The following is a 16,936-nucleotide window of genomic DNA, read 5'->3' as shown; positions in this document are numbered from 1 at the left end:
ATTTTTGTTTCCAAAAATTAATCAGCTTAACATCGACGAATTTTTATTTGAATAAAACGGCACAACTTGTCATACAGATCGCTTAACAATCAATTTATTACTATATTCAAGCTACCATTGACGCCATACGACCAGATTTATTGGAAAAAGTAGTCAAAAAACGGACGGATCGAATGGACTATGTAACTTTTAGTCGCATACCCGAAACGTTTTCATTTATTTCGCTTTATTTCGTTTTATTAAATTAAAATATAAATATTTTTGTCTTTATTCTTTTTACATTATTTTCATATTATTTTATTTAATTTTATATTACTTTTCTCATTTTATTTAATTTTATTTTTTTACTATACTTTTTATTTAATTTTATTTTATTTTTTTATAATTACTTTTATTTCAATTATTTCTTTTATTTTACTTTATTTTTCTTTATATTCATTAATTTTGCTTTATTTTTTTTTAATTCCTTTCATTTAATTTTAATTAAATTAAATTATATTTTTTTATTTATTATTTATTTCTATTTTAATTTATTTTAATTATTTTTTTAAATTAATTTTACTTTTATATTCTTTTATTACTTTTCTTTATTTTTTCATTTTACTACATTTTATTTTTATTTTTTTTTTCTTCCTTCATTTACACTACTAAAGGGTGATATTTAAGAGCTATAGGAAAGTTTTTCAAAAAAATATAATTTAATGTTTGAAGTTTATTTCATGCAAATGTTGACCGCGACTGCGCTTCAAATGGTCCATCCGCTTAGTCCAATTTTGGCATACTCTTTCCAATGTTTCGGCCGGTATCTCACATACAAATGCTTTAATGTTGTCTTCCAATGAGTTAATTGAAGCAGGCTTGTCTGAATAGACATGAGCTTTAACATAGCCCCACAAAAAATAATCTAGAGGCGTTATATCGCACGATCTGGGTGGCCTATTGACAGGTCCCGAACGTCCATTTGACAAGTCCATTATTACGCGTGCTGTGTGACATGTGGCACCGTCTTACTGAAACCACATGTCATGCACGTCAAGCTCTTGCATTTTGGGCAAAAAAAAGTTGGATATCCTTTCACGGTAGCGCTCACCATTCACAGTAACGTTACGAACGGCGACGAATCGATAATTGATGGTCATCATTAACACTGGCCGATACAGCTGCGATATTTTCTTCAGTTTGCACTCTACGTAAGCGTGTTGGTGGTTTGATGTCTAATAATGTAAATTTGGTTTAGCCACAATAACTCGAATAGCCGCTTCAGTGGGTCGATTAAACTGACCATAAAATGGAAGAAGCGCGCGATAAACTTTCTTTATAATAAAATTCAATGACTTGCAAGCGTTGTTCGTTTGTAAGACGATTTATGGTTAAATTATAAACCAAACTGAAGATGTTTGGCAGTGAAACAAAACACGAAACGTGCGCCAGCTGTTTAAACAAACTGTTTAAAAAGATAATAGCTAAAAAATCACCCATGACATTTTATATCCTCTTATTTTACTTTATTTGTTATTTCATTTCACTTAATTATATTTTTAAATATATTATTTTTCTTTCTATTTATTTTATATTAGCTTTGTATTTTATTTTTTATATAATATTATTTTATTTGTTATAATTTTATATTTTTACTAGCTGTACCCGGCGCGCGTTGCTACGCCAACAACTAAAATAAATTTAAGAAAAATAATTTTAAAGAAAAATCGGCACACAAATATTCAATTCATTCTAAACCATTTTATTGATTATGTTTATTTCGAAAAAAATCGGTTGAACGGGGCAGAAGTTGCTACTCTGCAGCGCCACCTGATGGAAAAATATACATATGTATATACCAATTTTTATAATAATCGGTCCAGTAGTTTTTGAGTTCATCGAGGACATACAGACAAACATTAATTTTTATATATAAAGATTTATATTTATTTATAATTTTACTTTTTTTTTTTTTGTTTTATTGCATCCCAAAAAAGGAGTGTTTTACATTAATTGGCGACAGCTTAGCTGCAAGCCAATAATTTACAATGGTACAAAATATTACAATTAAATATATATATAAATATTATACAAAATAGTTAACAAATTTACTAACAAGAAAAACATTTACTGTAAAAATTTTCGGACTATATGACAAGATTTGAGTAAAGCTGCTTTCTGCATGTCGAAAATTAAATATTCTGGGAGTTGAAGTGTTTTGACGTTGTCTGCTAAGTTTTTATGCACTAGTCCGTGGACTGAGATGATAATTGGTAGTATTTGCACCTTCCTTAGCTTCCACTGGCGTTTGACATCAATGCCTAAGTCAGAATATTTGGATATTTTTTCTGCATATGTTTTTTGCATGTTTTTGTTTAGAGGAACAGCAATATCAACTATATAACCAGTCGCTTGAGATTTATCAATAAGGAAAATATCTGGCCTATTGTGGTCTCCTGTGGCATTTGTTAAAACTGTTTGGTCGTAATATAGAAGGTAGTTGGAGTCTTCTTGAACAGGTTCTGGGGTGTATCTGAAGTACGGTATTTTGCTTAGATTGAAGTTGTACATCTGCGTCAGTTTTAGATGGATTATTTTCGCGATGTCATTATGTCTCTTCAGGTACATAGAGTTTGCCAGTGTGGTGCATCCCGCTAGCACGTGGTCTAATGTCTCACTCCGACTATTGCATCTTCGACATCTGTCTGCAGCGGCATTTGGATCTCGCATTACGTATTTAATGTAATTTCTCGTTGGAATCACACCATCTTGTATGGCGAAAATGGTACCCTCCGTTTTGGCAAATATCGACCTGTTGGTAAGCCATAAGTGCGACAATTTTTGGTCGACATATGGGCTCAGCAAGTCTTTTCGATATACGCCGTGGACAGCCATTTCAGACCATCTTTGGATTTTTTCATCTATTGTGGTTGCGTTCCTGATTTCGTAGGATTGATTCATTCGAAGTGGGGTATAATTACACTGTGGTACAAAAAAAAAAGTTGCAAAAAAACTTTGGATCGGACATGGTGAGGGTTGTAGCTTATGAAAAACTGAAAATAATGGTATAGTTGAAATTTCCAATACACCCCCAAAATCTCATTTTATGGCCATAAAACCGTTTTTCAGTAGGTTGATATGAACAATCACTCCTAACTTCGCCAATTTATATCCGATTTCGAATTTGCTTTTTTAGTTCGAAAGAACAAAAACAAGCCTTTTTGACAGTGTGTTAACATTTTTTCTGAAATGACAACTGACGAGACTGTAGACGGAAGTATTTGGAATTTTTTTATTTTTTCTCTATTTTTTCGACTTTGACATAATTTTTACGATATTATCCGATATTGAGGATTTTTTTTAGTACACTACTGTTATAGTAAATTTAATTTTGCGTCGAATGAGCTATATTTGACTGTAATTGAATTAAAATTAATAGAGTTGTGTGGGTTTTAAGATTTTTTCTTTTTTTACTACGAGATTTGGTATGCGTTTCGAAGCATGAAAATAATAACAAGTGTCATTATAAACGCATAATATTTATTGGAGTATTGTGCAGTGCAGCACTGTACGGTATGGTACGGTGCAGTACACAACGGCACTGGTTCCAAACTTAAAAATGCATTGGAAACGGCCCTTTGGAGTTTAGTATGGTACGGTACATTTGTCATTTCTTCATCAGTTTTGAATACTTCTCTGTAAGAAATTCGATCATCATCATTCATCTGAAGTCGTCATCAACTAAATTCCATTGTTTAAATCGAGAAGCGAGCGTTTCAGATTGTCTTCCCGATAGAAGTATGTAAATCACGAGAAAGATCCTGAAAATCTGAATTTGATACAATGTCTCGTTCTGAAAACTTAGAACCAGACGGAAAGTACTCTTCATCATCAGGTTTATTGTTATCAGTTTGATCATCATCAGCAATGAGTTGAACTTCCTTCAGTTCATGACCTGCAGTTGAGTCAATCATATCGTCCAAGACTACGGGGTTCTTAACAGTTGCAACATCAGCATACTTTATGTGCTTTCGAGTTTTATAATGATGACCGTTTACGTCCGTTTTACAAAAATAACAATCATCTGGTTTATGATAAGGCTGATGATGCCATATCATCGGAGAATATTGAGAAATTTGACTTTTCTGGCAACGTTTTGATTTATATCTTTTGAATTTCAATGAAACAAACAATAAAACTTTGACATTTTAATAAGGTTAAATTATAATAACAAACTTCTTTTGTTAATCAATGTACAGTGTGAACTTAGGTACAGCTTTTTCATATTTCCATTGAAAAAAAAGTGCTATAATATGTCAGATATTTTCGTAAGTTCTAACCAGTTCTGTTATATGCAGTACAGTGTACTCTTATGTATACATATATACTCCAATAAATATTACGTATCTATAATAACGCATCAAAACACGTCCTTATTCCCATTTAGCGTAAGCTATACCAACATTCCAAATTAGTAAAAAAAAAAAACAAAAAATCTTAAAACTCGCACAACTCTACTAATTTTAATTCAATTACAGTCAAATATAGCTCATTCGACGCAAAATTAAATTTACTATAACAGTAGTGTACTAAAAAAAATCCTCAATATCGGATAATATCGTAAAAATTATGTCAAAGTCGAAAAAATAGAGAAAAAATAAAAAAATTCCAAATACTTCCGTCTACAGTCTCGTCAGTTGTCATTTCAGAAAAAATGTTAACACACTGTCAAAAAGGCTTGTTTTTGTTCTTTCGAACTAAAAAAGCAAATTCGAAATCGGATGGAAATTGGCGAAGTGGGGAGTGATTCTTCATATCAACCTACTGAAAAACGGTTTTATAGCCATAAAATGAGATTTTGGGGGTGTATTGGAAATTTCAACTATACCATTATTTTCAGTTTTTCATAAGCTACAACCCTCACCATGTCCGATCCAAAGTTTTTTTGCATCTTTTTTTTTTGTACCACAGTGTTATCATCCGCAGCACTTGCAGCCTTGTGCAGATCGGATTGGGAGCACTTATGTTGGAAGTATGCTCTTATGTTCAAGTTACGATTGTCATGCAGTGCTCCAACATCAATCTGTCCCTTGCCGCCCGCTTTTTTAGGTAGCATCATTCGAACGACAGAGCTTTTTGGATGACGTTACTTGTATTTAGTCATAATTGTACGTATTATTCATTGTAGATTTTCTATTTCAGTTGATGACCATTTTACAATTCCGAAGCTATACGATACCACCGGGACGACAAATGAATTAATAGCATGGATTTGGTTTTCCCCATTAAGTTGGGTTTTACAGACAGCGTGAAGACGCCTTTTAAATTCTGCTATCAGATTTTTCCTCATTTGCATCGTATTTATGCTGCTGCTTTGCATAACTCCAAGATACTTGTATACCTCCCCTGGCTCCATTTCTGTTATGTCGAGTCCGCTCCTTTCCGCAGTTACATGTCAAGAAACCACTTTACCTTTAACTATTGTGATCTTTCGGCATTTATCAAGTCCAATAGGCATTTTAATGTCATTGGAGAAGGTTTCGACACATCTCAAAAGCTTATCTAGATGTTTGGAATTGCTGGCGTAGAGTTTCAAATCATCTACGTAGAAAAGATGGCTCAGTGGGAATCTTCCAGACTGTCCGTGTTTTAATACAAACCCATGTCCCGTCTCATTCAGGATGTGACTTAAGGGGTTCATGCTCAGAACAAACCAGAGCGGACTCAACGAGTCTCCTTGAAAGATGCCATTTCGAATGTTTATTTCTGTTGTGTATTGAGAGCTTTCCGGGCCAGGTATTTTTATTCTTGTCCTTCAGCGTTGCATAACTTTTTCTAGAAAAAGTATGATATTGGAATTGAAGTTGTAAATACGAAATACTTCAATAAGCCAGGAGTGTGGAACCGAATCGAATGCTTTCATCCAGTCAATATAAGCTGCATAGAGGTTTCTGTTCTTCTGTTTAGATTGCCCAAGGACAACTTGATCTATAATCAGTTGCTCTTTACAACCTTGCGATGCACGTATACATCCTTTCTGCTCTTCTGCAATCAGATTATGTGTTTCGATATGCTCATAAAAGATGTTAGTTATGCACGACGTAAGTATTTTGTAAATAACTGGCACGCAGGTGATGGGCCTGAATTTTGAAGGGTCGTTGACTTCATCACATTTTGGAATCATATATGTCGTACCAAGTGTTGCAAAATTTGGCAATTCTTCTTCGCCGGTTTGTCGTGTATACATGTGAGCTTTTTGAACCAGTAAGCATGCAAGTTGTCGCAGCCTGGAGTTTTCCAATTGTGAAGCCTTCGAGCAACTTTCGCAACCTCTTCAGGTGTTACGGCTGAGAAACCAGGTATTGGGATACTAGAGCACTTTTCTCTAACTTCTGCTATCCAGCTTGCCGAGGTGTTGTATTTCTGAGGTTTGGACCAAATAGACGACCAGTATGATCTAAATTCATCCATTGATGTCTGTCGCGTCTGCCTTTGAACGTTCGTGGTTTGTTTTAATTGTCGTAAAAATAGCTTTTGATTGCTTTCAAACATACGATTATGTTGTTTGCGTTTCATAGACATGCTATATTTTTCTCTTCTGGTGGTTAGCGTTCTTAATTTTTGCTTGAGCGTATCGAGCGTACGCTTGGGCATTTCTTCAGTATTTTCGAACTTCGAGTGATTATTAAAGTTTTTACATATTTTGAGGACTTGGCGTTTCAATCGTCCGGAGGTGTTTCCACCTACCAATGCTGTTATTTTTCCTATTTTTCGGCGGTACTCTTCAATGTTCTTATCGAGTCTTATCAACCACTTCGGTTTATTACTCTTGTCAGTTGATCTGGAGTGTTTTGGCTTCTGATTGTGTTGATTGTATATATGACTATTATAAGTTCTTCGAGACTAATCTCTTCGTTCAGTGTTTCCGGTAATACAACAGCGTTGTAATAGTCAACTAATTTTCCGAGGTTTCTAGAGGTGTTTAGTTTCGGCAAGTGCGGCAGACTCATCACAGGCATTCCCCTATATTTCGCATAATTTTTTTGAAAACTATTATATGCGCTTTCAAAATCTATTGACTCTACATTGTCGTTGACGGGCTCAATAATTAAAGGGACATTCTGTTCGCTCTCTGCATCCATGGCTCCAGAGTTGCTACCGAGCTCTCTCGCCACTTCCTGGGTAATTTCTTCCCTTCTTGCTTCTGTGATGTAATCATGTCATCGTATTGCTCTTAATTGATCAGAAAAGTTTTGCTCTGACACGTTCATTTGCGGATATTTTTCTACAAACTTTTCACGTAAACGTTTTCGGAAAAGGGTTCTGTGTGTTTCTAATTTAGTGATCTGTAGGTATGTGCGTAATAAGAATTCGTTAATTTCTGATGTCCATTTTTTCACGCTATCTAGTTGCTACAACTGGGCTGGTCGCTGCATGCGATGCTTGCGAATCAGTTCATTTCAATTTATTTTTTTATTTCCCCCCCCCCCCCCCCCCCCCCCCCTTATTCATTTGTTTTTCTTAATCTTACTATTTTTTATTTTATTTTTGTTTCTTCTTTCCTTTTATTTAATTATTTTGTCAATTTTATTTTATTCAAAAATAAAAATAAAAAGTTGCCATTTTTCTCACCTTCAACTCTTTTAACTCTACCCCATACAAAATCCATATACTCAAACATCAAAGAATTCTTGCATCTACACAAGTTATACGAGCATACAGACATACACATAGGCATATCATTTTTCCCCATCATACGAACTAAAATTCACTTTTTCAGCACAAATTTAGTTAACCAATTTACTCATTCACAGCATAACACACAAGTCTTCAAGATTTTCGATTGTAATGAAACGGGTTACAATCCGCCCATTTGCAAATACATACCCATACATGCATACGAGTACATATATGCAAGTAAGTAGACGAATACTAGTACGCTTTTTTACCACAGAAATAGCGCAGCGGAATTTTTGCCAGCAATGGAATTTCTTCATAAGAAAGCAGAGATGTAGTGAATGTATGAGTGTGAGTTGTGGTATGTGCTAGAAGAAGGGGATATTTTAAGGATCACAAGTTTGAGGGAGGAAGTGTATAAATATTTCTGGCAAAATATTTTGGTGAAAAGTTCAACAAAAACTGCCACATGAATGAACTTGGCAAAGGATATGGAAAAGTTTTCACTTTTTACATACACACAGGCAAATAAACTTAGTCAGATGCATCTATCACAAATACGTGTGTGGATGTGGGTGCGCTTGTATATGAGAAAAGTTTTCATAACAGGATGCATTGATAGGGGACGCTTACTATAAAGCAAATGCCTTATGGGCTAAAAAAGGCCTTGAAAATTTGTATCACTAAAAACTTCTAGTAATAGGATCAAAAATTGGTAATTAAGTAGGGGAAAATGAGAGCAAAGGAGAAAATTATTTAAAACGGCACTCTCTCTAGTGCTACTTATAGTGTACCCGAGGTACTCTTGTCATATAGGGGAAAATGAGGGGAGGGAGAATATTATATAAAACAATGAATACTGTATGATCTAAAGATAGAGCATAAGAGCTTAAATTTAGTGCTAAAATAACTTTTTACGGTTGATTTAAACAATTTTTAACTGCATCTGGCCATCTAGCGATTAATAGTGATTGCATATAGCATTTCTAAAATTTCATTTAAATGCATAATAAATGCTCAAGCAAGAACTTGCATCAATGTCTTTTTACTTGTTCTCAAGCATAATCGCACCTGAATCGCACTATACACGTCACTACCACACAAATGTCTTTTCAATCATCACAGTTTATTATTTTCTTTCTCATTTTCTATCGATCAATCTCATACTACATACATACATACCTACACGCCAACATACATACGAGTACATATAAGTTTCTACCCTTAAGTTATTAAGGAAATTTACTTTACAAGCTTTCCATTAAGTTGCGCCAAAGACGGATACTCATTTATCCATTAGTATTTATGTGTAAATATGTATATTTGTACATGTTTGTTTTGTATACACATACATATGTATGTTCAAATTTTGCCACCACTCAAAATTCAGTCGAATCGATTTATTTTGTTACTTCTCGCAGTGAATATTACATTTACAAGGTGACACTGACCAATCATGCAACAGTGAAGGACTTAAATCCACGTCAATCAATTGTGTTATTTTTATTTATGATGGATCCTGACAGCCACAACATGTCAACATGACCAGTACTTCCGTTTACTGGTTATGGTTTTGGCTTGCATGTTTTTTTCTTATTTTTTCTGTTATTCTTTTCGATTAGATTTTTTGTTTTACTGGGAAACTACGAGTTGCTGTTTTATTGTTTTTGAACAGGCACTACAGACTTGAGATACGAAATTATTTGGCTAACTTTTATGACCGACATAATAGTTTGACCAAGTCTTGTTGTTGCCTTGCTTTGAAATGGTAACTATATTATATAATAGAGAACTAATTTCTAAAGGCGTGCTTTTACCTTCTTGCATCAGGGTTCCTTATGTGTATCTTATTCTAAATCGAAATAACCACAACTCATATAAATTGATATGTTATTGGCGGGTAAATTTCTTTTTATTTGTTTTCCCCAGCTTCTCCTTCCACTAATTTTGTACGTCGTGACGTTATCATACAAATAGAAAGACCTGTGGTTTAATATGTAGCTTTTAATGGAAATTTACAATTGCCTACCGTAGAGTAACTAACCTGCTCCGTTCTCCATTCTTTGATGTTTCATGTCCATCGAGTTTGGGCAAGGAGCAAAGTACACACTAAAGCGTCACCAATCGAAAGCTCAGCTCATAAAATAGCTCTTTTGATAAATGCAAATTTTAAACAGCCCAAAGAAAAGAGGCAGATTAAGGCTTGCTTCCTTGAAGATAATACCAATAAAATAAAATACAAATACATTCGAATCCATGCTAGGTAACTGATCTGTAAGTTTTAAGTCTGTTTCGATTTTTCCGGTGTCTACCTACATTTTGCGAGAATATTCGGCTCCAACCAAAATTAAATCAAATCAAATTAAAATATTTTAAAAATTTAACCATTTTCTGGCATTTAAGTTACATTTTGAACTTTGGTGTATTAAGAGACTCAGCAGAATTTAATGAAAAATACATTTGTGGTATATCTTAAATTTATATCCCTATAGTAGAAGTACCTTATGCCTTTTCCTACAAAAGAGGCAAACAAGCCCATCTATTGAGCAGTTAAAAAATATTCCCCGTTTTTCTCTACACGGAACTGCTGAAGACATGTTAAACTTTGACGTTTAGCTGTAAATTCACAAATGGGGTACACATTTTTTTTACCCCTATCCCACGAAACAGCAAAATGATAAAAAAATAGTTTTCTAATAGCGGTGACCCCTCGGCACGTAATAGCAAGCCTGCGAGTGTATTTCTGCCATGAAAAAGGTACTCATAAAATACATTTGCCGTTCGGAGTCGGCTTAAAACTGTAGGTTCCTCCATTTATGAAGCAACATCAAGACGCACGCCCCACATAGGAGGAGGAAATCGGCCAAGCACTAAAAAAATGGTATAAGCGCCAATTATTTATTTATTTGCTTTTTATACCACAAAACAAGTTCGATTTTGATGTATAGTGTAACCATTGTGCAAATTATATTCGATTATTAAATAATCGACGTTAGGAATTGAATAAATAAGTTTCCTTACAAAATCAAAATCCCAAGTCATTTAAGCCAATTTATACAATTTTCAATTTTCATTCTTATTGCAAAAAGCAAAAACAAATATCCTACAATCTTACTGAATCCATAAATGTGCTAACCACAGAAAGGCGGCATTAATTATTCATTTTATATTCATTTTTGATTTCTGTAATTTTTCATTGATTCGTGTTCACTTACCTCGATTAAACTATCGCTGCCCAAACCAACAGCAACACCGCCTCGTACTTTTCGTTCGCCACTGGTGGCTGACGTGTTCACACGCACACCTGCTGTTCCACCGCTACCAACATCCGTACGCTTTCCCGCACTACTGCCGCCACCTCCCGCAGCTGTTGCTATTACAATTTCGTCCTCTTCGTCGTCGTAAACGTGACCCTCCGCTGCTGTTGTAGCTACTCCTCTTAGGTCGCCAGTTGTTGCGACACGTTCGTCGTCGTCGGTGTCGTCTACCAAACCAATGCCAGCGGCTAAATTGAAATCATCCGAAGCGTCTGCATCCACGTCCAATTGCTCTTGGAAACTTAAATCTAAATCTTGGGGTAATTTTGCATATTTGTTGTGACTTTTCATTTTCCAAACACGACGACACTATGTGTTGATGTGTGGATTTATTTTTTGGTTTTAAGCCAGCGACAATGGCACAAAAGGGGGTCAGTTAGAATGTGGATGAGTCATGCGAGCGGCAAGGTAAGTTAAAGGGAGAAATGTAATGTTGCTTTTAAAAGTTTTTTTCTTGGGATTTTGTTGTTTGAAATTTTAGCTGAAAATACAATTAGGAAATGAGGTTTTCGTTTTTTCACACTTTTTCAGTTATTTTATTATATCCTTTTTTATTAATTTTTTTTTACTTCTTTTTTTTCGCGCAAAGGACACTCAGGCACAAATATGTTTGTGCGCTGCTATGCTGCTACTCACTTAAATAATGACAGCACTGCATTGGCATACGCTGCTGGTGTGGAGAGAAAGAAATGAGCCCAATCGATTTTTTGTCGCGTTTAATTTGCTGCGCTTTTGCTGTTTTCACATTAATTGCGAGTTTATTTTTTCTTTCATTACTTTCGATTCACATACATACACACGTATTTTTGTTTTGCAATTGAAAAGCCAACAGGTTACGCCACCGAACACTTCTTCCTCACCTTCACTATTTCACTAATTCACTATGCAATTGGCAGCACTGCTTTTAATCCATCAATTGTTCTTTGAATGTGCATTAACAACAATGCCGACTGGCATTTGCAGTCAATATGCTGCAATAGTGTTTCCGGCGGAAGAAAGTCTACGAGGCAGCGCTTACAATGGCTGGCGCTTGCAACAAAAATCACAGGCGCCAGCAATTCAAGGACGCATAAGAGGTGACGCTGCTGTGGCACTAACAAAAGCCAAAACTAAAATCGCACATGCCGTCGCAGTGCAGCCATGTAGACAATGCTGTCGCAGTTGGCGTCGCTGCGGCTGTCGTTGCTGCGCTTGCGGCAAGATTTTACGCCTCAACACTGCTCTAAAGCGATTAGGAAACTGCAAAGACGTTCTTGTGTGCAAGCGTGGCACGGCGTTGAATGAATGAAGTACACGTCGGTTTCACGGAAATACTTTCACTGCCAAATGGGGAGTTGATGGGCGGTGATACTTATATATGTATATGTATGCAAGTATGTACGGCGACACACAAAAATGTCAGCAGAAATTGGAGCAGTGCATTTCTGCGCGTGTAATTAATTGGAACGATTTGAGTGCATAACGCGTCACTTGTAACAAATCAATGTTTTCCTTTTTGGTAGCTTTCTTACAAACATATATATGCATAAATTAGAGTTTTGTAGTATGTGCAACTAACAATTTTTTCATTTTTTTTTTGCAAACCGGAAGTGTTTCACCATTTCTTATTAGCAGTCACGGCACCATTTTTCTCACTTGAAATGGATTTTTCTCCAACTAGATTGGGGTCTTATGTGTGTTTTTTCTCACTTTGCCAACTTTATGACCGCAATCACAAAATCGCCAGCCACTCGCCTCAACGTCTCAAACACATTTGACAACTGAATTGCTTTTGCGACAGCAACGACAACAGTGTTTGGGACCGCCAATTGCAATTTTCCCCATTGTTGCGATTTTCTTTTGCCGATTTTCCCATTAGAAATGTCAAAATGTGACAATCAGAAAATACACGACTACGACCAAAGCACAAACAGTCGTCTCCTTTTCGCGCATGGCTATTGCAACAATTCGTTGAATTTGCAACGCATTCGTTCATGGATTGGATTTTCTTTTCATTGCGCTTTGGTGAATGCATTCGCCTTGCTCTAATTGGCATTGTAATGTTGTTCGTACATATTTACTATTGTTTGTAATAGATTTTGATGCAAATATGCGCAGTTATTTTATAAGGTTTAGCACTGCCAGCATAAAAAGATAACCGTTGTGCGTCCTTGAACAAATTTTTAAATTATTTTTTCTCTAAAAAACTGGCCGTTATAGTGGTTCCTTCTTGTTGTGAACCTTTGGTTGCAAGAGTGCATAGTCCAGGGTAGGGTTGGTGTCGAAATTCTGTATGTACAAAATTCTAAAAACAAAATTGTGCTTTTTAAAATTCTGCTCTTTAAAATTCTGCTTTTTTAAAATTCTGCTTTCTAAAATTCTGCTTTCAAAATTCTGTATTAAAATATAATGTTAACAATGTTAAAGAGGGAATGTAATTATTTAATTTATTATTATTATTATTTTTTATTATTATTCGAGATATTAAATAAAAAATAATAATAATAATTTTTTCTTCAGTTTCGATAGAGTCCACAGTATTTTTGCGTAGAACTTCTTTTCGCGTCGGCCGCGCTTTAAAAAAATAACCCTCATCAGTCCAACTCCGGCTACGCAATCCACCGTATTTTTGCGTAGAACTCCTTTTCGCGTGGGCGGCCTTCGGCCGCGCTTCAAAAAAATAACACTCATCAGTCCAACTCCGGCTACGCAATCCACAGTATTTTTGCGTAGAACTCTTCTAAAAAAAACGAACAGCTGCGAAGAATTATTAAGAAAAGAAATGAATTAAGTCACACTACATATATTATTTGAAAAGAATTCCAAAAAATATTGTAATTGGCTAAACTAAAATATTGTTATCGCTTAAACATATACATATGTATATTTATGGAATAAATGTTTATTTTGTTACTTCTTGTATGACGAAAATCACAAAACTCGAATAAAGCAGAATTTTTCGTATTAAACATGCAGAATTTTGAAAAAGCAGAATTTTGGAAAGCAGAATTTTAAAAGGCAGAATTTTAAAAAAGCAGAATTTTAAAAAGCAGAATTTTTTCCAATTTACCGAATTTTGTCAACCAGAATTTTGTAATACAGAATAATGACACGCTCCCTCCAGGGTATGCATTCAGGCGTTTCCGCGTTTAATCAATAGCACCCATATTTTGTAATGGAAGGTCTTTCTATTGTTAAGGATATGTGCAAACATATAAAAAAGGCTGCAGACAGTTAGTTAATTAGCAGAGTCGCGAATAACCGACTCACATGTTTTAGGATGTCTTGGAGATCGAGTGTTCCTGCTCGAGTCAAAGCTTGAAACGAAGAATCGACCATCGATCGATGGATGAGGCTTCAACCAAGGTTTGACGGCGCTCTGGGTGTCCCCCTATGACGAAAAATACAACAACAACATTCCAACATTATATGATGGAATTGCTCCCTATAAAGGACCACAACCAGTTTAAGCAGCTCCTGTAGAGATGCTCCAGAACTCACCATCAGTTCAAATGACGTGAATGCTCAGAATTTTTAAGTTTGGAAATCTGAATTGTCCAGCAGCTATAGCCAATATTTAAACAAGTGCGTGCATGATGAGGTGCTCCAAACATGTGAAAGTGGAGTGTGAAATCTTAATTAGCTCAAGAAAAAGCGTACACTATACAACTTAAGGCAAGATTGAAAAGCACTTCCAAAACCCACTGATCTACAATGCAAACCTGGAGAGAATATCATCATAATATTATTATTGGAAGTACATTTTGGCATCGTTCCGCCGAAAGAAGGCAACTACCACAAAATTAAAGGTATATCTTACCACGATTTCCATCCATACAGCAACTAACTCCATTTTGATCTCGATTCATACAAAACTAGGTTACACATTGTAAAAATCTAACTCCTTCTTATGCCCTACCTATTACCCTATACATCTGGCACGTTTGGCTGCAACTAAAGAAAACCACGCGCTTTTTGGGCCTTAAACTGGAAATGTCAAATGGTGATGAAGAAGAAACAGCCAATTTATGGGCAAAATCTCACCACAACAGCCACCCCCACAGCAAAGTTAAAGGAGTACTACTGCCCGACCCCATTTGTCGTATGTACCACTGCGGATATTAGCTAGCATTTTTGTAATCTGCTCCCATATAAGCCCGTCGAAAAAGCCATCTCTCCCTACACCAGTAATAAAGGAGATCAGTAATAGCAAGATTGGGCAGCGAATTAGATTTGTGAATGAGCCAAGCGTACCCTGTTAAATATTACTCGGAAAGGCTTCGACAAAGGAGTATGAAATTGCAGAGTCTGCAGTTACCACTTACCCAATCACCCTGAGATGATATCACTAAAGTCATCAAATTCGATAAGAAACCCAGAATTGAACTGGACGACAAGGTAAACTGGAGTACACCTGCATTTGAAAGTAAACTCCAGGAGTGTACCCTGCCCTGGTATACAGGTAGCTCAAAGACACCAGAAGACATAGGCGCTGGAATATATGGCCGCAAAACCAATTACTCTGTGCCGATGGGTATTTTTCCCAAGCATCTTCCAAGCGGAGTTGTATGCCATCTGTCTAAGTGCAGAGATTAACTTAAAGGTCAGTCAGGCGGCACTCAAGGCTTTGTCATCATGTCCTCACTGTTCATTGAGTGTATCGAGAAAATGAATCTGTTAGGTACGCACAATCGCATACAGCTAATTTGGGTCCCAGAAGATAGCTGGGAACGAAGTAGCGGACCCATTTGCAAGAGAGGTTGCGACCGCACCATTAACAGAACCCGAGCCCCGTCCTTGCTATGGGACAACACAGGAGATTAGCTCAAACCAAACTATAGGGCTACGCCAGGGGAAATCCCAACCCGCAGGGGATGACTATGTTCAGAAACGCATTATAATGCGCAGTACTTGCAGCGCTGGCAGCACTGTCAATGTGACAATTCATGCAACTGAAAGATTTGTTGAAAAATTGCAAATAGATTTGTTGCATTTATGAACGCGCTGTGCAGTAAAATGGAATTGTTACTAAGTTTGGTCATGGACGATGTATATGAGGAAAAAACCGATAGTCTTTTATTAAATTTAAGAAAAAAAACCGTGTAAAGCTTAAAAGAAAGACATATCTTGTCAAAAGTTTAATATCAAAACGGAAAATACCCAAAAATAAGAATTTTTTTGAAACAATAAAATCGTTTCCCGAGGATATATTTTATTTCGCTGGCCGATGTTTCTATCTATTTTTAAATCTGTATTAACTTTTTTTACTTCATCTACGACCTTAGCCCAGAGCACGTTCTTTTTCCTCCTTTCCGACGTGAACTCGTTCTCCATGCTCAGTCGGACTCTGATCAGTAATTTTATCTCCGATGTACTAAAGTAATCACTAAAACCAAGAAAAGTATAATAAAATAAAGTTTAAATATCGTATTTTTCATCAATTTTTGTATTAAAAGCTAAAATAAATAATTAAATACCCACTCTTCGTCAGACATTGTACTAGCCTATTTATTGGCAGTGTGAAAATTTTTGCTGCAAATAATGCACGACTTTTGATACAAAAATGACGTTTAAGAACGCATTGCATTTGCAGTACTGCCATATTTGCAACTTTGAACGCACTGCTCACTCTGATATGGTATGTTGCGCATTATAATGCATTGTTGAACATACCCTCTTGTTGTTTCTTTGACGAGTCCGAGGAGGCGCCAATGCCCCTTCTCCTTGAATGCAGCGCTATAGCGCGTAGAAGGTAGTGACATCTCGGCCATTCGCAGCCGGAAGAAAAGCGCATACGCTCAGTCCAACCCACTCTATCTTAAGTTTAATAACGGAACTCGGTCGAGTGCGGATGAGGTACTGTGATGAGTAGAAAAGTAGAGGGCACAAAAGGCGATGGGTCGTAGTACAAACCTCCAGTAAATTTAAATCTAAATATAAAATCTCCCCCCAGCACGATTTTTGCTACAACTCGAATGAAAGTG

General features: G+C 36.0%; 1 protein-coding gene across 3 annotated transcripts in view; it reads right to left on the bottom strand.

Annotated features, from left to right (window-relative positions):
• LOC129242805 (uncharacterized) overlaps positions 1-12,789 on the bottom strand; it is a 36,590-nt gene extending 23,801 nt beyond the window's left edge. The window contains exons 1-2 of one of the 3 annotated variants that reach the window (XM_054879655.1): positions 11,610-12,789; positions 10,872-11,454 (exon numbers count right to left, since the gene is read on the bottom strand). In XM_054879655.1, the coding sequence (XP_054735630.1) occupies positions 10,872-11,264 (393 nt within the window). In that variant the 5' untranslated portion in view covers positions 11,265-11,454; positions 11,610-12,789. Of the gene's footprint in view, positions 1-10,871 lie in introns of all 3 variants that reach the window. The other 2 variants (XM_054879656.1, XM_054879657.1) reach the window with 2 other exon arrangements.
• Positions 12,790-16,936: the final 4,147 nt, after the last annotated feature.

Source organism: Anastrepha obliqua, chromosome 3, assembly GCF_027943255.1.
Source record: "Anastrepha obliqua isolate idAnaObli1 chromosome 3, idAnaObli1_1.0, whole genome shotgun sequence".
Taxonomy (NCBI): domain Eukaryota; kingdom Metazoa; phylum Arthropoda; class Insecta; order Diptera; family Tephritidae; genus Anastrepha; species Anastrepha obliqua.
This window is presented reverse-complemented; position numbering and strand designations above follow the sequence as displayed.